The 25,147-nt window shown below is 44.3% G+C and overlaps 1 protein-coding gene across 4 annotated transcripts in view; it reads right to left on the bottom strand.

Moving 5' to 3' along the window:
* SLC4A8 (solute carrier family 4 member 8) overlaps positions 1 to 24,237 on the bottom strand; it is a 61,168-nt gene extending 36,931 nt beyond the window's left edge. For 3 of the 4 annotated variants that reach the window (XR_014544574.1, XM_083599187.1, XM_083599189.1), the window contains exons 1-5: positions 24,044 to 24,237; positions 18,689 to 18,770; positions 10,965 to 11,093; positions 10,361 to 10,496; positions 7,845 to 8,005 (exon numbers count right to left, since the gene is read on the bottom strand). Coding sequence is in view for 3 of the 4 variants with exons in the window: in XM_083599187.1 (XP_083455313.1) it covers positions 7,845 to 8,005; positions 10,361 to 10,496; positions 10,965 to 11,093; positions 18,689 to 18,770; positions 24,044 to 24,097 (562 nt within the window). In the remaining variant the exon portion in view is untranslated. Of the gene's footprint in view, positions 1 to 7,844; positions 8,006 to 10,360; positions 10,497 to 10,964; positions 11,094 to 18,688; positions 18,771 to 22,074; positions 22,428 to 24,043 lie in introns of those variants that run through there. The other variant, XM_083599188.1, reaches the window with a different exon arrangement.
* Positions 24,238 to 25,147: the final 910 nt, after the last annotated feature.

Below are 25,147 nucleotides of genomic sequence, written 5' to 3'. Positions count from 1 at the left end.
GTGTAGATACAACCACATTTAAAGACTGGTTTCTTACAAATGCCAGTTCCACAGACTGAAGTGGCTGAGTGGTCATATATGAGTTAAGGCTATCTTGTGTGTAAATTGGTTCCAAGTGGTTAAGGTTATTAGTGGTTATTTACTAATAATAACAAGGGACGCGGGTGGCGCTGTGAGTTAGGCCACAGAGCCTAGGACTTGCTGATCAGAAGGTCAGCGGTTCGAATCCCCGTGATGGGGTGAGCTCCCATAGTTCAGTCCCTGCTCCTGCCAACCTAGCAGTTCGAAAGCACGTCAAAGTGCAAGCAGATAAATAGGTACCGCTCCAGCGGGAAGGTAAACAGTGTTTCGGTGTGCTGCTCTGGTTCACCAGAAGTGGTTTAGTCATGCTGGCCACATGACCCGGAAGCTGTACACCGGCTCCCTCGGCCAATAAAGCGAGATGAGCGCCGCAACCCCAGAGTCGGTCACGACTGGACCTAATGGCGGGGGGTCCCTTTACCTTTACCTTTTACTAATAATAACACCTTAAATTTGGTCCAATAGCAAATTGGCAACCAATGCAGACCTCTCAGCACAGGTCTGACAAGGTCTCACTTCTGTCACCAATGGTGCCACAGCATTTTGCACTAACTGCAGCTTCCAGATCAAGCATAAGGGAAGCCCCACATACAGCACATTTGTCAGGGAATGGTCTGGATCTGAAGATTGAGGAATGCAGTCGCAGGCAGATCAGCTCCTCTCAGAAGAGGAGGGGGAATATTCGGGGGGGGGGCTCACCTCTAGTATTTTCAGAAGCAGAGAGAGAGGCAGACACAGAAGCTAAACAGATTAAGGAGGAGTAAGCCAGCTATGCGGGTGGTGTTGTGGTGTAAACCACAGAGCCTAGGGCTTGCCGATCAGAAGGTCGGTGGTTTGAATCCCTGCGACAGGATGAGCTCCCGTTGCTCAGTCCCAGCTCCTGCCAACCTAGCAGTTCAAAAGCATGTCAAATGCAAGTAGATAAATAGGTACCACTCCAGTGGGAAGGTAAACGGTGTCTCCGTGTGCTGCTCTGTTTTTGCCAGAAGCGGCTTAGTCATGCTGGCCACATGACCCGGAAAAACTGTCTGCGGACAAATGCCGGCTCCCTCGGCCAGTAAAGCAAGATGAGCGTGCAACCCCAGAGTCGTCCGCAACTGGACTTAACTGTCAGGGGTCCTTTACCTTTACCTTTTTACCCAGCTGACAAGATAATGCTAAGAGATCCAGAAGGGAGGGGGCAGCTGGGAGACACATCAACTGAGAGTGGGGGGGAACCTTCCTCCCCACGGACTCCGAGGTCCGAACATATCAGAAAACAAAGGAGGCAAAGAGGGGGAGGAACTTCCCATTGGCACCCCCTTGCAGTGGAAGTCGGAAGGAGGATTCAAAGTAGGCAACTGATCTCCTTGCGGAGGGTTGTCTGTTTGTGCTTGAAACATGATGCTGTAATAAAAGGACTATAAATCTATCAACTGCTCATTAATTCTTATCTGTGAGCTACCGGAGGGAGAGGCACGCTTGACAGCATTGCAGTAATCCAGTCTTGAATTAACCCATGTATGAACTACTGTAGCCAAGCTTTCTTGGTCCAGGAATGGTCACAGCTGTCGGACCAGTTCCGAGAGCCAATGAGAGCTTTCCTTCCAACAGCAGCTCGGGAGGACCAAATTTTCTCAGGATTGCAAAAATGGAGAAGAGGCTTGCACTCTCCCATCAGCTGTGATCCCAATACAGTAAGTCCTCCACTTACATGCATTTAAGTTGTGCACATTCAGCTTTATGTGTGTAGCAAAAAAAAATATTATTTAAAAGGGAGTGAAAAGGAGGTGGGGTTTTGAGGGGGGATCCTGCCTGCCATTGAACCCAATGGATTTTGACTATACACAATTTTGGCTTTAGGCATGATCCCCAGAATGAAACCCCCAAGTAAATTGAGGGCTTACCGTAATTTTCAATGTACACACATAGCAGCTGCTACTGGCATCTTTTAATACAACAGTAAAACTAATATAGGGATGTGGGTGGCGCCGTGGTCTAAACCACAGAGCCTAGGGCTTGCTGATCGGAAGGTCAGCGGTTCAAATCCCTGCGACGGGGTGAGTTCCTGTGCCTGGGTCCCTGCTCCTGCCAACCTAGCAGTTTGAAAGCACGTCAAGTGCAAGTAGATAAATAGGTACCACTCCGGCGGGAAGGTAAACAGCATTTCCGTGCGCTGCTCTGGTTCACCAGAAGCGGTTTAGTCATGCTGGCCACATGTCCTGGAAGCTGTACGCCGGCTCCCTCGGCCAATAAAGTGAGATGAGCGCCGCAACCCCAGAGTCGGCCACGACTGGACCTAATGGTCAGGGGCCCTTTACCTTTACCTTTAAAACTAACATAACATCTAGCTTGGCCCTTAGTAGTGAAAGAATGTCAAAAATACCCTTACTGGACCACACCCAGTTCCACTGGGTTTGTCTCACTGTTTTTAAGTAGAGCCGGATATATGTGGGAAGCTTACAAGCAAGCCATTCCACTTCTCTGTCCCCAGCATGTGGTGTGCAGAGAGAGACTGCCCCTAAACATGGAGGTTCCCTTTAGCTATCATGACTAATGGCCAACAGCAACCCTACTCCCCAAGAATTTGTCCAGACCTTTTCAAAAACCCATCTAAACCATTGAAGAATGGAGGATGAAGTTAATGAACTATGCAGAATTAGACAAACTAACAGGAAGGATCCGAAACCGGCGGGACCAGAAATTTACCAAACACTGGAGTAAATTTACGAATTAATTGAAAAGTATTGTAAAAATGGAGAAGGGGAGATGTTATGTTAAGAGATGTAAAGACAATACAAAGTTAAGAAATGCATAAGAAATGGTTAAGACGGAGGATCATCAGAGGTGCTGATGGAAGTCCAATAAGTTTGTATTTGTAATAAATTGTGTGGTACGTTTTATAATTTGAATGTTAAAATTAATTAAAATGTATTAAAAAAACACCCATCTAAACCAAGAAAGGAAAATAACTATTGGTGGCCCTAGAGCCAGCATGGAAAGCAAAATACAACCAGAGGAATGACAAGATGGAACTGACAGGAGACGAAGGAATGTTGTGTGAGAGTAGGGGATGGGTGGGGTTGTGTGCAATTTTCATGAGATTTTTAAGTGTAAGAAAAGAAAGCATACCATGTGCAGCCTTATGTTCATAGACCACTGCTCCACTGAACCCAGGACCACCTAGCGACCCTGAACAGAGCAGCTCTCCATGGTCCTGAACAGAGACCTTTCTTAGCCCTGACTTCCAGTGTTTCCTACATCAGAGGTACGGAATATGTGGCCCACCATTCATTGTTGGACTCCCAACTCCCAATTAGTCTCAGCCAGGAATTATGGGAGTTGAAGGTTCTTTACTCTTTGTAGAGATGACAGGGAGTCAACCCAAGACCAGTGATCTACCACTGAGCTACAGGAACAACTTGTAAGGGGACTTGAGGAGAAAGGCTATGGCACAATGGCAGAACATCTGGTTTCCATGCAGAAGGTCCCAGATTCAAACCCCACCACCCCCAGGTAGGGTTTGGGAGAGACCCCTGTCAGAAACCCCAGAGGGCCTGTGGTCCTTTGTGGTCCTGTGGTCCTTTGCCTGCAAGATCCTTTCTCCCTGAGTAAGAACAGACTAGTAGTAATCATGTTGTAGGCGCTTAAGGATGTGAGAGCTCCGGACTGTGGGGAGTGGCACCCATTCTTACCATCCAGTCATCAGGTTAGTTCAGCACTGCTGCTCTCTACCCTGAATTTCCCGGAGGATAACAACCAATTGCCTTAATTCATGGCCTATGACAGTCTCTGTGCTTGAACAGCTATTGTGTAGGATATCCATTTCCACCCTCCAAGTGTGGCAGGCGTGTAATCTTTTCCCCAATAATGCTGAAGATAAAACAGTGAAGGTAAAACATAGCATGTGGTGGACTTGCTCCAAGATTAAAGCCTTTTGGGACACTATATATAATGAATTGAAAAAGGTATTTAAGTATAATTTCAGTAAAAAAAACCAGGGGCTTTCCTGTTGGGGTTAATTGAGGAAATTCAAGTGAAAGATGTAAATTTGTTCCTGTATGCAACAACGGACGCAAGAATACTCCTGGCCCAGAAATGGAAGCAGCAAGAACTCCCCACATTGGAAGATTGGCAAGTAAAGATGGTCGAATATGTGGAGCTGGCGAAGCTGACGGGGAGCATTTGAAATCGCCGTGTTGATTTGTTTCAAAAGGACTGGGGCAAATTTGTACTCTATATGAAAGAAAGTTGTAAACAGTTGACTACGTTTGTAGGTTTAAGATGAAATGTTTGGTAATGGGAAATTAAGGAGCTGATTTACTTATAAGAAGGTGATTTTTAAAAGATTGATTTAAGGTAAAAAAATCAATTTGGGAATGTGGAGAAATCGGTAATGAGATATGGAAGTCTGCTACAGGGAAGGAAGGAGGTCGATGCTTTATTTAAGCAATGTTTTAAGTCATGAATAATTATTATTATTATTTTCTCTAATTCTTTGATACTGAAATGTAATAAAATATGAAAAAATTAATAAAAATTAAACAAAAAACATAGCTCAGTGGCTTCCATGTTCAATCCCTGGCAGCTTCAGGTAAGGCAAGCAAAGTCTCCTGCCTAAAACCCTGGACAGCTGCTTCCAGTCAGTGCAGACAATACTGAGCTAAATGGGCCCATGGTTTGACTCTGTGTTCCTATGTGCCAACAAAGCCAGAGAAACATCACTCAAGCACAAGCGATTCCTCTTCTCTATAAACAATCTAAGTCCTTGGCTCTCTAAAACATATACCCTATTTTTTGCTCTATAGGACGTACTTTTTCCCCTCCAAAAATGAAGGGGAAATGTGTGTGTGTCCTATGGAGCGAATGCAGGCTTTCGCTGAAGCCTGGAGAGCGAGAGGGGTCGGTGCGCACCCCTTTTTTTAAAAAAATTCTTTATTTCCCCCCTAAAAACTGGGTGCGCCCTATGGTCCGGTGCGCCCTATGGAGCAAAAAATACGGTCTAAGCCACAGAAGCCAAGTCCATATGCAGGTTTGTGATGCAGAAGGCTGCAGTGTAGACAATCCCTCTTTGTCTCTGCTGAGAAAGCAGGCGTTTTCCTTCAGTTAATAAGCTTTGCTGAAATGCTAAAGCACTGTCTAAATAATGCATCTGCAACCCCATTCAAGATAATGCAGTTCGCTTCCACAATCTGAGTCAGTTTTATTTCTCTGCGCATCTAATCAAATAAAAAGCAATCTGCAGCACAATGCCTCATTGAAATATCTTGCGTAATTGACTGATATTGGTAACCCTTGTGGGAAGGAAATGTGCTAAGAATTATCAGGGCTTCAATGGAATCTTGTCAATCAAGAGCCCATTTCTACAAAGCTACTTTCCTGGAAGGAAAAAATTAAGGAAGCTCCATTAAGTCTTCCACTGGCTGTTCCATTAACACATTACTTTGGTTATCAGGCAAAAGAGCAACTGCCTCTGAAAACGAATGCTACAAAAATGTCTCAAGCAACTTTCTGTTTTCCAGGAAGCCATGTAAGCTTGAAGTTCACAGAGTTCCAAAAGATGAAGATTTTAACAGCTCAGGGCAGTTTCTCCATCACTCACAAGTGTATGCACTTTCCTGCAGAGGATGACTAGAGTCTGTTACAGCAAACAAAGATAGCATTTCCCATAGCAAACCGGGGCTTTGGCAATAATATCTTAATCAGCTCCTTAATGGGCATGTCTCACAAGGCTGCCAATGGTGTGAGGTCAGGTTTGATGGTGTTTTTAAAAAAATAAAAAGTCATTGTCATGAAAGCTAGCGAAACATTTGCATTTTTTTTAAAAAAATCATTTTTAGCACAGTTTAGTAGAAATATGTAGCATGCAACACACACACATTTTTGCTGGAAAGCACACTCCACTTATAACAACCATGACAAAATCATGAACAGCCGTAACAATTTTCTCAGACTCCGAGGAAATCTTGAGGTTGCAAGCCAACCTGACCAAGTCTAATCAGGGCCATGTAAAATATGTGCATGTAATGTGTCTAAAATGATATGTGGAGGTTTGCATTTGCAGGATATCTGTTTTACAGAGAACTGTAACAAGTGCAAAAAGGTGCACTAATGTTTCAATGTTATGTTAATCGATTACTTATCCCTGGGAGTCTGGATCTCTCTTGGAAGCTAAAAGCATATTGAATAAGTAGCTTGCTTTTCTGAATCTCTCTCTGTAACCAGAGAGAGAATACCGTATTTTTCCATCTATAAGACGCCTCCATGTATGATCCCCCTGTTTTTCAGGGCTCAATTTTAAGAAAATGAGGGGAGATGGCCCAAAGTTGTTGAGCTTCTCCCCCCACGCAGCTGCGGGCAGGAAACACTCCCTAGATCGTTTCCCGCACATAGCGGCATGTGCTCCCGCCAACCGACTGGCAGGCAGGTTCGACGCTTCTCTCCCCCCCCCCCCCCATGCCACTATCCATGTATTGTACGACCCCATGATTTTTGAGTCAAAAAACCTTGTCTAATAGACGGAAAAATGTGGTAGTTATTGGACTATACTAACAAATAAGAACTGAAAGAAAACTGGACTGCATTGATAGTTGTTTAAGAGCAATGTGTTGATTGATATCTGAAATGATTCTTTGTAACAAGTTTAAAGACTGTTTGCAGTAAAACTTTGGAACTCCTTGTGGCGGAGAGTTTATTGATTCATACGCAGCACAAGGTCCAGATCAGGAAATTACACTCACGTAACTCTTAACTGCCACACATATGGACTAGGGCTAAGTCAAAATCCCCCCCTCCCATGAATTTACCATTCCTGTTTGGGGGTGTTTTGGCAAATTTTGGGGTGGGGAGCCAAATAGTTGCAATAGTTTCAGGTGAGTGGGACAAGTACCATGATGGCAATCGGTTCTTTCTTTCTCTCTGTACCCCACTCCCTCCCTCTCCAATCTCTGCTCTGACTGCCACCATTGGTGCACCTTGCATTTTTTTTACACAGTAAAAAACAAAACAAAACAGAAAGTCTCCAGCTGACATGGCAATAACCCCCCTCCCCCAGAAACCATTCATACAATTTCATCACCCCACCCCAAAAATTATGCCCCCATTTCTGGAAGCCAAAATGGGGTGGTTTTACCCCTTCTCTAATATGAATATAAAAGGGACACAGGTGGCGCTGTGGGTTAAACTACAGAGCCTAGGACTTGCCAATCAGAAGGTTGAGGTTCGAATCACCGCGACGGGGTGAGCTCCCGTTGCTCAGTCCCAGCTCCTGCCAACCTAGCAGTTCAAAAGCACGTCAAAGTGCAAGCAGATAAATAGGTACCACTCTGGCGGGAAGGTAAACGGTGTTTCCGTGCACTGCTCTGGTTCACCAGAAGCGGCTTAGTCATGCGGACCACATGACCCGGAAGCTATCTGCGGACAAACGCCGGATCCCTCGGCCTATAGAGTGAGATGAGCGCTGCAACCCCAGAGTCAGTCACGACTGGACCTAATGGTCAGGGGTCCCTTTACCTTTTCCTTTAATATGAATATATGAAGCTGCCTTTTACCCTTGGCCCATATACGGCTCAGTACTGCCTGTTTGACGGGAGACAGCCCTCCAGCGTCTCTGGCAAAAACATCCTTCTAATCTCCACCCCACTACTAAGAAAAGGTGCCGGGCAGTGAAATTAGGGTCTGCTGTATGCAAAGCAGGAGGATGCCATTTGGTTTTTCTGCCCCAGGCTCCAATCCACCTTAAGCTGACTCTCTTCCTTTCCTTTTTAATCATCCTTAACTGGCACCTGCAATTTCTTCGATGGTGCTTGCGTTCATATCCAGAAGGACAATCCCATTGATGATGCAGCTCCTCAGCTCAAAGATACTGTGCAATGAGAGGGTTGCAACGTAGGGTTTACTCCAACGCTCTCCTCCATCTTCCACATCTTCTTCAAACTTCACCCACCTGCAAGTGATGGACACCAACACAATCCAAATCAATAGGAACAGATTTTAAAAAAAACAACAACCAAAAAACCTTGACCCTGGTGCTGAGTACCAATGTGCAAATTTATTTGATTACATTTATATCCTTTCCCAGAACCGAAGGTGGAGGCAGTCTCTTAATCAATCACTAGACCTGCTTAGCTTCAGCAAGGTGGTGGCCTCATGGGCCTTTTTACTTTTATTTTAAGTATTTCTACACCACCTTCCACTTGTTACCCATAATCCTTTAATTTGAGATGCCAGCAATTGAACGTGGGAGCTTCTGCAAGCACTGCTTGTACTCTACCTATAAATTATTGCCCCTTCCCAAAGCGAAGTATGGACGCAGGTGGCACTGTGGTCTAAACCACAGAGCCTAGGGCTTGCCAATCGGAAGGTCGGCAGTTCGAATCCCCACGATGGGATGAGCTCCTGTTGTTCGGTCCCTGCTCCTGCCCACCTAGCAGTTCGAAAGCACGTCAAAGTGCAAGTAGATAAATAGGTACCACTCTGGCAGGAAGGTAAACGGCATTTCTGTGCACTGCTCTGGTTCGCCAGAAGCGGCTTAGTCATGCTGGCCACATGACCTGGAAGCTGTCTGCGGACCAACACCGGCTCCCTCGGCCTATAGAGCAAGATGAGCAAGCAACCCCAAAGTCGTTCGCGACTGGACCTAATGGTTTTACCTTTACCTAAAACCAAGTATTCTCAAAATATGAGAAGTATCTTTCAAGGAAAGTACAATCAGCTGCTATGGGAAGCTGTCAGTAGAACATAAATGAGGCAATTTGTTTTCTTGTTTTCAGAGAGCACTGAGAGTCTTACATTTTGCCACTTCAGGGGGCCCAAAATAGCAGTTCCCTGATTGTAGTGGCTCTGAGAAACCAATGCTTATGAAGCTGTGATCTACCCAGATTACTAGAATGAATTCTCCCAGTGTTCACAAACAAACTGGTACAGAAGGAGTTACAGTCACTTGCTTTGTTTATTTTGAAAATGAACACCTATGGAAACATCTGGAGCTACCAAGGCTGAATGTAGAAAGCACTGGCTGGTAGCAACAACATGTCTTCTGCCAGTAGATGTCACCACTGGGCAAAACAACAGTGAATGTGCTTTGGTTTGTGTGAGCTTGGCAGGTACATTAGCACATGTATTTTGAATAGGTTTGGAAGTGCATTTAAGGCACTTATGAACTAGAGACGCAAAGTGGCATTTGGCAGCAGCTTAACAGCTCTTTGCTCAGCAGAAACAAAACAGCCCAGAGACTGGATTTCCCGGAATCCAGAAGGTCCTGCTGCAAAGCCTGGAAGCCTTCTCCAGTGCTGTTGGCTCAGCAGCCAATGATGAAAAGCCTCCTCAATTGGATTGATGTGATGGCACTACCATCTCATGCTGACTCAGGAAGCTTGTGTGCATGTTCAAAGCAGCCCATATATAACATTAGTAATACCTCTGGAGTCAGCAGTACCCACCAGATACCATTAGAACTGGGACATCTGGAACTGATTCTGGAACAGGAGCAGAAAGTATGGTAGGATTCCAGATGCAAAATCCTGGCCTGCCAGACTGCCTGAGTGAAACTGGGTGCTTCTATCCCTTCTTCGTTCAAGACTTACAGTAATCCCACACAGATATTACTGTACTGACAACTCCCTTGCCACATCTCTGGCAACCCACGTGACAGAAGATCATCTGTTAAATTAATGAATGTTAGAATGATGTTGGATAGAAATTAAGTGGTTTCCAGCTGTAATGCTTCAAGAATATGGAAAAAGGGTATAAATAGGTTAAAACATAATTAAAATGATGTTGGATTGGAAATAAGTGGTATTAGTAACAAAGTTAATAAGAATATGCAAAAATGAATTGATAATGGATGAAAATACTGAGTTATAAAATGTTAAGTTATAGAGATAAGATAAACGAAAGAGGGTAAGGATTTGCTGATTTGATTATTTAAATGGGAATACAAGAAGGGGAGGTGTGAGGAAGTCAAAGAAACAAGCAAATGAGTTTTAAGTTATGAAAAAGGAATTGTTTTTAATTTTTTTTATTTTTTCTGTGTGTTTATTCTTGTTTTTTTGTTTTTTTTATTATGTGTTTTTGTATATTTGTTTTTGTAAAATCTTAATAAATATTTCTTAAAAAAAAAAAAGAAGAAGATCATCTGTTCAGCATCAGCATTGAGGATGCAGTCTGCCCATTTAACTTTCTGGTCCCATAAGCAGGGGAAAGGGTTGCTTGTTTCTTTAAGAATGCTTCTGGCTTAATCCTTTGGAGCTAAACTGACCACACGGGAAGCTGGCGTACAGCTGTTGTCCTTCATTTTTACCTTGCTGTTTCCTTCCACTCTGAATCGTCATCCTCCTTCACGCAGATTTCATCCATCTCTGTGAACAAGTCATGGGGGACATGTTCCTCATCCTCCTCCATGCCAATGATAAACTGAACCCTCCGAGATGGGGAATCTAAGAAAATGGAGCAATAAAAATAACAAACAGGGAGACGAGCTTTGAGAGCATGATTAATTGCTTTCCCCCCTCTCTTTTGAATATCCTGCAAAAAAAAAAGGACACGAGGGAGATGCCTTGCAATGTTTCTAGACATGGGACTTGTAGCTTACAGGAGCAGCACCTCAGCATAAGAACACAACATGCAAAAGAATAATATGCAGTACCACAGGTAATGAAGATTTGTGCAAAGGCAGCAACTTCCTGCACTGCTAGCTGCTTACTACATTTACTACCTAGCCAGAAGTGTACAGCAAAAAAAGTTACTCTACAGCTCTACGATTCTATCGAAGGATCTAATGGTAGCCATGTTGGGAAAGCTTCTGTCTCTGAGGTACTGGAAATCTATATGGGACACTGACCCATGAAGTTGCTTGCCCTACTGTCATGTTCACATCACATAGTAACCCAGCATTGCACACTCACCATTAGACCCAGGCTCTTCTTGCATTTGTCGCACCCGATCTCGCTTCCTGTGCTTCTGGCCATGTCTGTGATGTCTGTGGGTCTGTCTCACTAAAGGCATCCGCACCCCAACATACAGAGTCCTGTGCCCTGGAATCAAAGCAGAGAAGTTTAAGTTTTGTATTGGCTGTAATTGATACAAATCATATCCTGTGCAAACTTCTCCCCTTCTCATTCCAACCCCAGCCATTCTTCAGAACCAGAACAGCCCAAACAGTAACAGCATCTTGAATGGTTTTGGAGCAACTTTCCTGGAAAAACTAGGAATCAAAGCCTTTCCACATGTCCATCCTATTGACATATAAAATAGGGGTGGGGGGCACTGAGTCCACTCTCTTTCCCCTCATGCAATTGCATCAGCCATGTTTCTCTGCTTATGGCTCACTTCTGTTAATCATGGACAGGAACAGAGTAAAGCAGGTAGAGCAATGGACTGCAGGGAAGTAAGGCTCAGAAGGAAGGGTGGAAGATTCAATGCCCATTTCCTATGCACTCCCTTTGAAGATATTCCAAAAAACGGCCTCTACAAAAAGTCTTCTACAAAAAGTGAACCTTTGAATTGCAGGCACCTTCAGTTCCTGGACAAGACAGCATCTACCCAAGTTGGCCATTCCTTGACAGGTGGGAAGTGTAAGAGGGCTTCCTCTTCCAGTCCAACTTTGCTTGAGCAACAAGGTCCTCCTGAGCTGTGGTGTGTTCCTGTATGGTTACTTTTTTGGTCCTGACTTCTGGCTTCCTCATTGACCCCTAGTTTTTCCACTGGCTTGATTTCTACCTTGCTTCTTGGCCGCCCTGTGACTCTGGATTATTCATTGGCCCTGCTGGCTGGCTGGTCCCACAGCCACTAGTAATCCCCAGACTGTTGATCATGGTCCATTCCTGATGGGCATACACTACAATGATTAGCTCAATGGTTTAGTTCAGAAGCACGGCCTGCTGGGACACATGATGAATATATATAGCCCAGGTTGTTTTGGGCATTGTGGTTCATGAATGGCCCAGACGGATTTATGGAGCCAGTGAAGACCCTGGAATGTCAGTTTAATGTGTTTCTGATTACCCATCTTTTTCTGGATGCCAAGACCATGTGTTGCATTACTTCTGAGTAGTCTCTTCAAGTCCCATGTAGACCTAATTGCAGTAAGTCTAGCCTTCAAGCTACGAAAGTAAGAATGAATACTGCCAGTTCAGAATCTGAAAAAGAAACAGCTGCAGCTTTCTAACCAATGTAAGTTCTGAATGGGGGGGTTGGGGGAACTGTTCAATTTAGCCATTTGGAAACCTGCTAAAAGTAAAGGGACCCCTGACTGTTAGGTCCAGTTGCGGATGACTCTGGGGTTGCGGCACTCATCTCGCTGTACAACTTCCAGGTCATGTGGCCAGCATGACTAAACCACTTCTGGCGAACCAGAGCAGCGCATGGAAACACCGTTTACCTTCCTGCCAGAGCAGTACCTATTTATCTACTTGCACTTTGACGTGCTTTCAAACTGCTAGGTTGGCAGGAGCTGGAGCTCACCCCATCGCTGGGATTCGAACCGCCAACCTTCCGATCGGCAAGCCCAAGAGGCTCAGTGGTTTAGACCACAGCGCCACCTGCGTCCCTGCTACCAATATTTTAATATTGGCAGTGAGTTGTTGTTTGAGAAGGGCCATAGCTCGTGGGCAGAGCATTGGCTTTGCATGCAGAACATTCAATGTTTGATCCCTGAGGTTTTTATGAGTTTTTCACCGCATCACTTAACTTTTTCTCTTTTCTTAGGGTTCAAGGATGCAGTTCTACTCGGAAGCTCAGGCCGTGGATACACAACAGTGCAGAAAACGTACTCCACTCTCATTCAGAGCACCCCTGTCCTTGTTGTTACTGCACACCTTCCAAGAAAACAGGTACCTTCTGTTCAAGGTTTGGGTCTGAGTCCCAATAAACCATGACCTTTATTTATATAAAACTGAGAGGGTGAAAAGATTTGTGACATTTTGCTGCTGCGCAATTTATTACTAATTCAAGCACACTGTGCCAGGCTGAATACAAGGAGAGAATAAAAGGAACAAGGAATAAAAAGAACAGTGGAAGGAGCTGCAGAGATTCCCCCTCTTCCACCTTTGTACTTAGAGGGGCTTCCTCTTAAGGGTGACTTCCCTTTGATATAAAAGGGAATTATTTATAGGTATTGACACCCTGCTTGCTTTGCGTAGGATTTTGACAGAGACGAGAATTCACCCTTCGTTTCCAAATCCTGTTAGGATTTGTAAGTCACCTTAAGGGTCTGTTTGAAGCTGATGTGAAAGAGTGTGCAATCCTGTGCATATTTACTCAGGTCTAAGTCCCACTATTCAATGGACTTACCTTCTCCCACTGCAGTGCTGCAGCCTGAGATAAGATGAAGTTTCAGATGCAAATCTCAGGATATTAGTAATAGTGAATGTAACAAATCTCAGACTACAAAGTGCAGCATATTCAGGATTTGGTATTGTGAATCCCATGTTTTACTCCAAGAAGAGCCATTAAAATTAATGATATGACTAAGTTAGATCCATTAACTTCAATGGCTCTACTTAGAGCATGGCCAACAATGGATACAACCCAGAATCCTTTAAAATCTGAATTTCGTCTCCAGCACCTTTTCTATTTCCTGTTGTGGTTTTGCCCTTTAGAATTCCTGTTGGGAGAGTCCTTTGCCATGTTCTTTCTTGCAGGAATACAAGACGCAAGGGGGGGGGGACTTTTGTTTCAGACCACCCTAGGGGGATGTGTTTGAAGTGAAAAAATAATTGATGTGCTGCATTTATGACTGCAATTCTTGTTGACACCTTTTACTAGTTTTTATCACTTGTCACAGGTAACAGAGCTTTCCCCTGCTGGAATGTTTCAAAGTTATGAAGGACAATTTATTCTATAGATTTATTATTATTAATTTATATACCACCTACATGCCAAAGTGGCTTCTAAGAGGTTTACCAGTATGAAATCAATACATTATGAAAATACACAATTAAACAATTCCATCCAAGTATTGAAAGTATCCATAATTTACATATAATGAGGTGAAATGTTAAAGGAAGATAGAAAGTAAAAAGGGGGTTATAGTGATGCTAAGAATTTAGTAAAGATGTTCAGAAGTCAGAAAGAGGGAGGGAAGGAGGTCGGCGCTCAGTCGAGCAATGTTTAAGGTTATTGTTGTATGTAACAAAATGTGGCTATGATAAATATTGAAAACTCAATACACTGGGCAACAATTTTTTACTTTTTGAATGTTGTCTAGATTTCTACAACTGATTTAGGGTATTTTTGCACCGCTGAATCAGGAAATGGCATCCGTTTCTCTCCATCAGGTCAGGTTTTTGTGCTGTGTTGATTTGAAAAAAATCAGATTTCGTGACAAAATCGATTACATTTTTGTGGCATTATCAGCTGATTTTTGTCAACACATATCATCCTAAATATGTTTTTAAGAGAAAAAAATGTTTTTCCAACAACATATATTGATTACCTGATAGAAACATCGATTACTGTAAACTGAATGGTGGGCATTGATAAAGGTAAGTACACGTAAATTGCATGTTGCTTCACCATTTTTCAAACTTCAGGGCTTGAACATCCGTTTCTTGGAACTCCTGGAATGCTCAGCGGCAGGGAGGTCTCTCTTCAGAGTCCAACAGTAGTCAGCCATCATGACTGCATCCCAGCGACCCTGATACCTGGTCTCCATCTCTTTCATGTCCTGATGGAATCTCTCCCCCTGCTCGTCACTCATTGAACCCAGCTTCTCAGGAAACCGGTCCATATGTGAAAATAGGTAGTGCATCTTGACGCTCATGTTGCAGCCCAGGTTTCTGAAAGCAGTCAGCATGTTGTTGACAAGTTCTGCGTAGTTTCTGGCCTTATTCTTGCCAAGAAAGTTCTTCACTACTAGAACAAATGCCTTCCACGCTTCCAGTTCCACTTAATCACCCAGAACTACCCAGAACTATCGGACCTGAATACTTCTTGTCATTAAAATAATCATTTCCAATCAAAACAATTATTTGACATGGCATTTTACCCCCACCAACTTCTTCTAAAATGCTCCACACAAGCGTACATGTGAACAAAAACGTAAAAAAATGACATGTGGCCATAGCTCAAAAACTTGACCTGATTGAGCAAAACCAATGTGATTTTTGGATTCAGCGCATCAGATTCGTCCTAAATCATCTGAAAAAAATGCAGACAACAAATTTGTTGTTGACCAGTGAATAAAATAAAAATAATAAATAAAAATGCAATAAAACAAGCCAGTCAAAAAGCATAACTGCTAAAACATGTAAAACAACAACAACTAAAATAATTAGAAAACAAGATCAACTTGTGATCCACACACAGAGGGAGAATCTTGCTTTGGAAGGAAGCTCTATCAGATCTTTGCTCATGTCGAAAATTTGCATGAAGGCTTGGAACAGTCCGTGCTAAGGAACAATTTCATTCAGAGGGATATTTGGTAGCAGAAGCAGAAGCAGGCTGTGTTTGTTGGGCAAATATTTGCTAGTCATAGTCACATAACACACTGTCACATAACACAAGCTACTTTAAACATGTGTGTGCATCTGAGTGCCCACATAGCAGCAGCTGCTCGACCCGAAGGATGATCGTGCCAATCGCAGAGTTCCAGCGTTCTCTTCACCCAGCATTTGTGAATCCTTGGCCTCAGCACCACTGCTAAAGGAATTGCAGAGTTCTCTGTGGCACCACTGCCAAAGATTCTTTGGCTTCTCAGATTCCAAGTGTAAGAGTGGCTTGCACAAAATCCAATCCCACATTTCAAGTTCCTGAAGAACATCAGTTGTCCTTCTTATATGACAGTCAAGTTTCTAGTCCCTGTGGTTTTGAAAGTGCCATGGCAGTTGTCCAATCAACAGGCAGCTGTCCAATGTAAGTCAGGAGCCAGGAAGCAGCAGCTGGGCCAGGGAGATGGAACCAGGGAAGGAGCAGGCAAGAATGACAAAAGCAGGAATTGGATCCAAGAAGCAAAGAAGAAGTTAGAGCAGATGACAAAGCCAGGAATCAGGACCAAAGGGTAAGACAAGGAACACACCAGAGTTAGGCATATCCTGTGCTCATGCAAACTGGAAGCCCTTTTATAGTCCTTCCTGTCCAGGAGGTGCCAATGACCAGTATGCCTGAGTGAGGCCAGTTCAGGCCTGAAGGTTCTTAACTACTTAGGGCAGCAGATATTCCAGACTTACAGTTCACCAGATGGAACAGCCACATGCAAACAGAAGGTCTCAAGTTTGAGCCCAGCAGCTCCTGAGAGAATATTTTTGAATTCCACCATATTACAGGGGGCAGAGCTTGATTTGGCAGGTTTCCTGCCTCTCCTTCCTGGAATCCTGTCACATTCCACTACCCACAGACTTCTACTGCCCCTCCGCTATGGCGCATATGGAAGGTAGCATTCTGCAGGGTTCATTCAGTGCGTTATACATTAGCATTGCTAAGCCTCTCTTCCCTCATATGATGCACCTGTTGAGTTTTCCTCTCTTCCTTAACATCTGTTTCAGTGCTGGCCGTGAAAAGAGGGAAAGAAGCGTCTCTAAAGTGAAACTGTGTGTGCATACATTGTTGGAACCAGAATCTGAAGTGAAACAAGAATGTGCTGCCCTGCACTGCCACCCTGAAGATTCCCTTACCAGGTTCCAGTGTTATCTCAGGAGACTTCTACAAGATCTCACAAAATCTTGCTGGAAGCTACTGCTGCTGCCTCCACTTCTCTGCCAGCAGCAAAGGGGGCATCGCCTCTTTGGGTTTTGCTGCCCGAGGCAGCTTTCTCAGCCTGCATCATGGGTGGACTGGCCCTGGTCAGACCAATAGCTCTAGGGATGGCGCCATCGTGGGTGCAATGGCACCATCTTGAAACAGCCATGCTCAGGCTCCAGCATACAATGCACTGAACTTCTCAGGTGCCTTCTCAGACACCCTTGAGGGCTTTGTTGTGTATGGGTTGAATATTTTAAACATTTTCCAAAAACTCACAACCTATAGTGCTGTGTTGTTCTAAGAGGCAAGCACAAAAGGCTTCAGGACAAACAGGCAGTGTGAAAAGGAACAGGAGAGGATGTTCTCACTTTCTGGTGCAATGTCTGAGAGACGGTTCAGATTGGCTGGGTTGGGGGGGGGCCTGGGCAATGAAGAAGAAGAAGAAGAAGAAGAAGAAGAAGAAGAAGAAGAAGAAGAAGAAGAGTTTGGATTTGATATCCCGCTTTATCACTACCCGAAGGAGTCTCAAAGCGGCTAACATTCTCCTTTCCCTTCCTCCCCCACAACAAACACTCTGTGAGGTGAGTGAGGCTGAGAGACTTCAGAGAAGTGAGACTAGCCCAAGGTCACCCAGCAGCTGCATGTGGAGGAGCGGGGACACGAACCCGGTTCACCAGATTACAAGTCTACCGCTCTTAACCACTACACCACAGGGGCTCTCAATGCTAGCCACAATAAACTTTATTCAATTACACTGTTTATGGTAATGTCAAACAATGTTGCCCTATGTTCTGTATGTTTTAATAAATCATTGCTGAGTGTGAAGACGTCTTGGTGGGGCCTGAGGATTCCCATATAGAAAACATAGGATGCTACCATGAGAGGAAGCATGTTGAGGCAGCCTCATGATTTGATACACCAAAGTATAGGAAATAGGACAAAGAAAGTGTGTGTGTTTTTGTTTTCATTTTAAAGCAGGTCTTTTTGTTCCCATGAGATGAAATGTAACTCAAAATATGCCATCTACCCTGCAAGGACAAAATGCATCTCTTGCAAGAACACACACACACACCCCTGTAACATGGGAAAAGAAAAGGGATCAATACAGGCAGAAGACAGCATCTGGTATGGATTGGAGGGAAATATATGTAATAGATAAAACTAAGGATGGCTGAATAGTTCAGATCAGGTCACTCCCATTTTTCTGATTCCATATTAGTTTGCAATTAAAAAAAGTTCTCGTGAAAATTCATCAGCATTTTACTACTAATTTCTCACAAACATTTTTGTATACAATTTTCCCTAGTATTTTGTAAAGCAGTTTCCCATAATATAACACAATTTTCTATGTCATTTTCACCAGTATATATATTTTTTCTACATTTGGGGACAGTATATGTATTTTTGTACACATTACTTGGCCAGAGAACCATATTGCAAAATTTGGAGAAGGGGAAATTTCAAAGGAGGGTTGTGTTTCAGTATTCTTATTGATTTGGAAAGTGTGGGTTTAGTAGGTTTGCCTTTAAATGAGAACTGAATCAATTTTGTCCCCCATCCCTATCTCCTACACACTTTTAAAATCACAATACTTGTATAACTCCTGTACATGTACCACCACATGTAACTCATTTTTTTAAAAAAATCAAGATATATTGAATTTTCACACTTGAAATAAAGCAGAATGGAAGTAGTCATGCAAAATAATCAAGTTTCCCAAATCCTGCATGCAGAATTTGAATTTTCTTGCTAAAGAAATTGGATTTTCACCAGAGTCTTGTTTTATGAGACGCAGTATAAGCAGTTTTGGTTCTGTGGTATACAAGACACTGTATCTGGAGCCTTCTCAGATAGAAAGCACATGTACTTCACTTTCCAAATAGTTAATGATGATTAATGGCCTGCCAGAGAAATGGGGGAGAAGGGGGGGGCCAGGAAGGAACAGCCTCACCTTCCAGCTCTTCGGGTTCATAACGAATGTTGACAACATTTCTGGTACCTCCCAGATCCACAACAGCCTCATCCTCCGGTCTCTGGTAGAGAAACAATGAGGGTGCGTCACACATATTATTAACACACAAATCTATGCATCTACCCCATGAACCAGATTAAAGAACAGTGAAGGTCAATGCTGATTCCTGTTCAAGAATACTGTAAATTTCTGACACATACAAATATTCTTTCCCCTCTGTTGAACAGTCACATGTAAACACTGGCCTGCCCAAATATAGCCAGATGTTTGTACATACACAATCACATACAGTTCCTCTCACACACATTTTGGGATGCCTTTGGAAATATCTGCAATATAAACAGCATTATATGAGCTATTCTACGGCTTCGTGGCGATGTTTGCTATAGGAATATGGATGCAAGCAGCCAATACGTTGTCTTACCCCTATTCAATAAAATTGTGCAGTCATTTAAGATTGGTAGAATGGCTGCTGATATCAGAAAATGCCACTAAAGCACTGTGTTAGGGAGTGCCATTCCTTTATGCATTTCCTAGAGGGAAGAGGTTGCAGGTTGTCTAAACACCAGTCAATTGCTTTGTCCTCCTTCTCAAATTTTCATCAATACTTCTCCTGCCGGTGCTGACCCAAAACATTGTGTGGCTTCACAGGGCCCCCACCCCACCCCCTAGGCTAAGGTCAGTGGCGTAGCATCAGCTTCCGAGCACAATTCAAAGTGTTGGTGTTGACCTTTAAAGCCCTAAACGGCCTCGGTCCAGTATACCTGAAGGAGCATCTCCACCCCCGTCATTCTGCCAGAACACTGAGGTCCAGCGCCAAGGGCCTTCTGGCGGTTCCCTCATTGCGAGAAGCAAAGCCACAGGGAACCAGGCAGAGGGCCTTCTCGGTAGTGGCGCCCGCCCTGTGGAACGCCCTCCCATTAGATGTCAAAGAGATAAACAACTACCTGACATTCAGAAGACATCTAAAGGCAGCCCTGTTCAGGGAAGTTTTTAATGTGTGACATTTTAGTGTATTTTTGGTATTTGTGGAAGCCGCCCAGCGTGACTGGGGAAACCCAGCCAGATGGGCGGGGTACAAATAATGTTGTTGTTGTTGTTGTTGTCGTTGTCGGTGCATGGGACAGGTCACATGTGCCAGGCAGGCAGCACATAGACTGGGAGGGGTGCCAGTCCAGCCCTCGCCACCACCACTGGAGTGACCTCACTCCCACAACAGCAAAGCATGGCCATGCTGAACTGTCTGCCTGCCCGCGCAGGGAGCAGCCTGGCTAACCAACACAGCCCTTGGCGGGTGGAGAGGAGTATCACGCCAGGCTGTGCTGGGGGCACCTGCATGGGGGCATCTGGTTCAAACCCACTCAAAAAATTGTGTGCCTGGGGCCATAGCCCCCTGGCACCCTCCACACAATGCCCCTGGCTATGGTCATGTATTGCTGCACCACTTTTTGTCTCCATCTATTTCCCCACATTCACATACTTCATGATGTCTGAAGCAAATCCCTTCCTTCTGCTGCCTAGCAAAGCCAGCCTCTTCTCCTGCCCCAATTCAAAAGTAGGAGAAGAGGCAGAGATGTGTGGCATTATAGAAGCTTACTTGCCCTTTGTGCCAAGGGGACTCACAATCCAAATTTAGATGTGGGGGATGGGAAACATCCAAGTTAAAATTCAGATCATGCATCAACACTCATTTTTCAAGTCCTAGAGAAAATTAAGACTATTAAAGCTTAGCAGTACGGAGAAGCAACAATCTTGTTTAGTCCTTCTCTGTTTCCTGACATAGAAGCTTGGCTGGGGAAAAGGGATTATTTCTCTCTTATCAAAGTGGAAACTGGATGCATTTCAGACTTGTCGCACTTACTATATAGCCTGATAAAGCTCTTCCTCACAGGACACAGTGATTCCATACATCATTTTAATAATTAGATAGATAGAGGAGAAAGGACACTTTGCTAATAGCAAGCTCCAGTGGCACTCTTTTATTTATTTTTCTTCCCTCAACCTAGAAAGATAAATAATGCATAGCTCTGCTGAAGGCAGAATTTCCCACAGGGAAAAGCAAAAGCATTCTTTCCACCCGTAATGAGCAACAGGAGGAACCAACTGTAGGGGCCAGAAGGGGCTTCTGCCCCCTCAATATTTGTGAGCAGGGGGCTGAGCCACCCCAATACTGAGGGTCCCAAAACAGATCAACCTCTCTGCAAACCTGCCCTCCATGCTTCCCATTCCCCGGCCAATGTGCGAGTACTCGTGTCCTGGGCAGGGATGGAGGGCGAAGGTTGATATTTACTCATTGTGCTCTCCAGCCCCTGTCACCGGCAGAGTGCAATGGGGATCTCTGTGGGGGTCCTGGTTCACGCCCCCCCCACTGCACACCTGGGGCAACAGCCCCCATGGCACCCTACACCCGGTGCATGACATTGTGCATATAACATCACACAGCGCTGGGTCCCCTCAATGTGGGAGGCAAGCTGGCAGCCCTGAGCAACAGCAAAACTACAAGATCCAAAAATTCATGAAGAGACAGAGTTGCTGCCAGGATCTTCCCAAACTGGAGTTCAAACTGGGGGTATTGTATTCTCGGTTGCTCTTAGGTTTTCCTCCCCATTGTATCTTCATTTTATTTTCTGTTCCTGCAAGAATACTGCACATCGGAAGCTAGAACAACAGAAAAGGGAGATAAACAAGAACCTCTCACTTTTCCCGCCTAGTTTTCCACCAGCAGAGAATCTTTTACATAGAGGATCATTTAAAATAAATAAATCAGCGCCTCCAGTTGCAGTCTGAAATGACAGTGCACTCTAACACCACCACCACCATCACCTCCTCCTCATAGAACTCATTCTGCTGCCTCCTGTGTAGATCCAGACTCGCGCCTGCTCTGCACATGCCACATAATGCACTGTGAGCATTATGATTATTTATTATATTTATTCGTTGTTTTCCCCAAGATAAATGAAACTTGAAGCAACTTGCAAATATGAACATCAAAAACAAGGATAAGGTAAAGGTAAAGGGACCGCTGACCGTTACTCAGTCCCAGCTCCTGCCAACCTAGCAGTTCGAAAGCACGTCAAAGTGCAAGTAGATAAATAGGTACCGCTCCACCGGGAAGGTAAACAGCGTTTCCATGCACTGCTCTGGTTCGCCAGAAGCGGCTTAGTCATGCTGGCCACATGACCCGGAAAAACTGTCTGGACAAACGCTGGCTCCATCGGCCTATAGTACAAGATGAGCGCCACAACCCCAGAGTCGTCCATGACTGGACCTAATGGTCAGGGGTCCCTTTACCTTTACCTTTAGGGGTTTTAACCATTTGCAGGACTTCCAGTGGGAACTCATCCATCCTCATAAAAGTGCTTTACCTGCAAGTTCCTGAATGATGTCATTGTTATCTTCCGAAGCCGTGCAAGGTCAGAAAGAAAGAAGAATCAATCTTCTTCTACAATTATGTTCAAGGATCTAGGTCCTGGGCTAAGTTCTCTTCTGGTGCAAGTCTGGGTAGCCAAAGGGAGGCTCGAGTCCATTCCATACACCCATTTAGCTGACTAGGTACTGACCCCCAACAGAAGCCACTTGCTACTTCTTAAAGCATCTCTTTCAGACAATCTTCTTTAATGGGCAGGTGGGGAGGGGAGGGAGAAAGGTTGAACCATTGAAGATGCTGCTTCAGCTGGGTTTCCTCGCTAACTCTGTTCCCAGAAGCCACCTGACCTTCATTACTATGACAGCATGGAACACGGCAGCATGAATATTCCAAATGGTACCCATCCTTCTGTCTCATCAAATCCATTCTTAAGGAGCTTTCTTGGAAAGTAAGGGGAGTGGGAGGGAAGGATGTAAACCTTGAGGTCCTGTTCCCACAACTTCCTTGACACTGGAAGTCAGTACAAAATGCACCGGGCTTCATCAGATTGCCCATCTGGTAAGAAGGCAGCAATCTTCTGTTTATAGGCTAGCCATGCGAAAAAGAAGAGGGCAGGGCTACTGAGTCTTTCAAAAGTTGTGTAGAGGAGGGGATTGGGGGCAACGGGGGCCTATAAATATTTATCTTGGGTTGGGGTCCATCCCAGTTCCCTGGAGGGAGAGAACTAAGTTATTCCCATCACATTTCAAGGTGTATTTTAATGGGAAAGCCTTTAAAATCCACCCAAAGCACTTTAAAAAATAGTATTTATGAGGGGGTTCATCCCTCCCCTCCAAAAAAAACCCCAAACTTTTATAACTTCTAAAACAGGGCATCCAGCCACCTACAGCCTGAGCAGCTAATACACAAGGCTCCCTGCACACCACATGCACAGTTAAGTCCTCTTAGGAGGGAGGAGACTTAATGGCAAGATGCATTAGCTGCTGAAACTGTGGATGGCTGGATGATGATAATAATAATAATAATAATAATAATAATAATAATAATAATAATGAATTTTATTTATATCCCGCCCTCCCCAGCCAAAGCCGGGCTCAGAGCAGCTAACAACAGTAAAACGATAAAACATTCTAAAATCATTTCATTATAAAATTAATTCCAATCAAATTAATGGCAACCATTGGGCTAGAAGTTCTGTGAGGATTGCCAAAGGAGGGAGTCAGGCTGTGCCCTAGCCAAAGGCCTGGTGGAACAGCTCTGTCTTGCAGGCCCTGTGGAAAGATGTCAGGTCCCGCAGGGCCCTAGTCTCTTGTGACAGAGCGTTCCACCAGATCGGGGCCACGGCCAAAAAAGCCCTGGCTCTGGTTGAGGTCAGCCTAACCTCCCTGTGGCCTGGGACCTCCAAGATGTTTTTATTTGAAGACCGTAAGGTCCTCTGTGGGACATACCAGGAGAGGCGGTCCCGTAAGTACGAGGGTCCTAGGCTGTATAGGGCTTTGAAGGTTAAAACCAGCACCTTAAACCTGATCCTATACTCCACCGGGAGCCAGTGCAGCTGGTATAGCACCGGGTGAATGTGATCCTGCAGAGAGGACCCCGTAAGGAGTCTCGCCGCGGCATTCTGCACCCGCTGGAGTTTCTGTGTCAGTCTCAAGGGCAGCCCCACGTAGAGTGAGTTACAATAATCCAGTCTGGAGGTGACCGTTGCGTGGATCACAGATGCCCTGTTTACGTTTAGAAGGGGAATTGGGGTGGGGGTACAGAGGTAGACACAGTCCTCTGTAGGAACCTCTGGCCCTACAGATGTTGCTGAACTGCACCCAGCAGCACCCAGGGGGAAAATGTGGGCCATGACCAGGGCCAGATACAAGAAAATAGGGTGTCTATCACAAGAAAAGAGGAACCATCCATGCATATGTACGTTATCTGCGCATTCTAACACAGGCTGCAGTCCTAAGCACACTTACCTGCGTATAAGCTCCCTTGAACACAGTAGGACGAACTTCTGAATAAACATGCATAAGGTTGCACTATTGGGTTTTTTAGGATATATTTCCCTCCTTCTGAAACTCATGAGTGAGCTCTATGTTGAAAATTCTCTTTCCTACAGCAGACAAGCCTTCACGACGACTATGCCTGTTAACAGGCAAGCTCTGCTTGAAATGTGATCATTGACGTAATAGGGCATCCAAAATGAAAAACGACACCAATCAGTTAAAATTAGATGGTGACCATGGCCTTCAGCCCTGTGCCCCTTATTACTGTTTAACAATGGGGAAAACACAAAAGTAAACATCTGGAGAAAACAGAATACGCAGCCCAAGGAAAATGCAAAATCAGTTTCCTTCTGGGCACACTTTTGAGCTGATCTACATGGTGGAGTTATTAATCTACATGTTAAGTTGGGAAGAGCATACAGTACTGGCTGCTGCGACTGCATCACTTTAGACTGCAGGTGGAGAATTGCTTGTTTGAAAGATCCCTAATGTAAGTAGCCTTCCAGAATAAAACAAACTAGTAGCTTGGGAAGAAGCTAGGCTTTTTAAGTGACAGTGAAATTCTCAAAACTTACAGCAATTGCCAGATTCTACGTCAGTGGAAGTGCTGGAATTTCATTCCATGCTCTACAGAACAGCTGAAGTCAAGTCCATTTCTCAATCCCCACAACTATAAATATCTTCCTAACAACAGAGTGTTTTAATGTCATTGTTGGGTCTTTTATTAGTAGCAGTGAAGTGTACACACTGTGGTCAACAGTTGTCTAACAGAACATTGATTGACAGTTGGAGGTATTTCTACATTATATGAGAAACCATAAATCAAATTGTTCCCAGGTCTGGGGGCACAATTGTTCTCCTTATGAACACACACACACAAACTAGAGATGTGGAGAAAATCAATAATACTTTTTAAAGAAAACCCTAGAGAAATCAATGTCCTCATAAATAAGAAAGATTCAAACTCTACCATTTGACACTTACTTCAGAGTTAGTTATTTAGTATTCGTCTCTAGTTATGCAGTGAAGGCAGATAACTTTGCATGTTGCACCAAGCAAATCATTTATTTAATC

Source organism: Podarcis filfolensis (assembly GCF_964270895.1).
Source record: "Podarcis filfolensis genome assembly, chromosome: 2".
Classification (NCBI taxonomy): Eukaryota; Metazoa; Chordata; class Lepidosauria; order Squamata; family Lacertidae; genus Podarcis; species Podarcis filfolensis.
Note: the sequence above shows the minus strand (reverse complement) of the source record. Positions and strands in the feature narration are given on the sequence as shown.